Genomic DNA, 294 nt, shown 5'->3' with positions numbered 1-294 from the left:
GGAGGGGGAGGAGGTGACTCGAGCATTTAGACACAAGCGAGAGGATCATGGCGGATGGCCCCAGGTGTAAGCGCAGAAAGCAGGCGAACCCGCGGCGCAATAACGGTGAGTGGCGGAGGGGACCGGGGAGCGGCGGAGTCAGGGGGAGCCGGGCGGCCGGTGCGCCCCCGAGGGCGAGGGGGGCGAGCTGGGCTGGGGGCGGCCGGGCAGGGACGGGCCAAGTGGAGTGGGAAAGTAGAAAGTAGTGCTCTCTGCCCCCCTCCGGGCCGCCGCCGCCGGAGCCGCGCCGCGGCA

General features: G+C 72.4%; 1 protein-coding gene across 1 annotated transcript in view; it reads left to right on the top strand.

Moving 5' to 3' along the window:
• Positions 1 to 6: 6 nt before the first annotated feature.
• ZEB1 (zinc finger E-box binding homeobox 1) overlaps positions 7 to 294 on the top strand; it is a 198,039-nt gene continuing 197,751 nt past the window's right edge. The window contains 1 exon segment of the mRNA XM_010860011.1: positions 7 to 105. Coding sequence (XP_010858313.1) covers positions 48 to 105 — 58 coding nt within the window. The 5' untranslated portion in view covers positions 7 to 47.

This window comes from Bison bison, unplaced genomic scaffold (genome assembly GCF_000754665.1).
Source record: "Bison bison bison isolate TAMUID 2011002044 unplaced genomic scaffold, Bison_UMD1.0 scf7180017864461, whole genome shotgun sequence".
In the NCBI taxonomy this organism is placed as follows: domain Eukaryota; kingdom Metazoa; phylum Chordata; class Mammalia; order Artiodactyla; family Bovidae; genus Bison; species Bison bison.
Note: the sequence above shows the minus strand (reverse complement) of the source record. Positions and strands in the feature narration are given on the sequence as shown.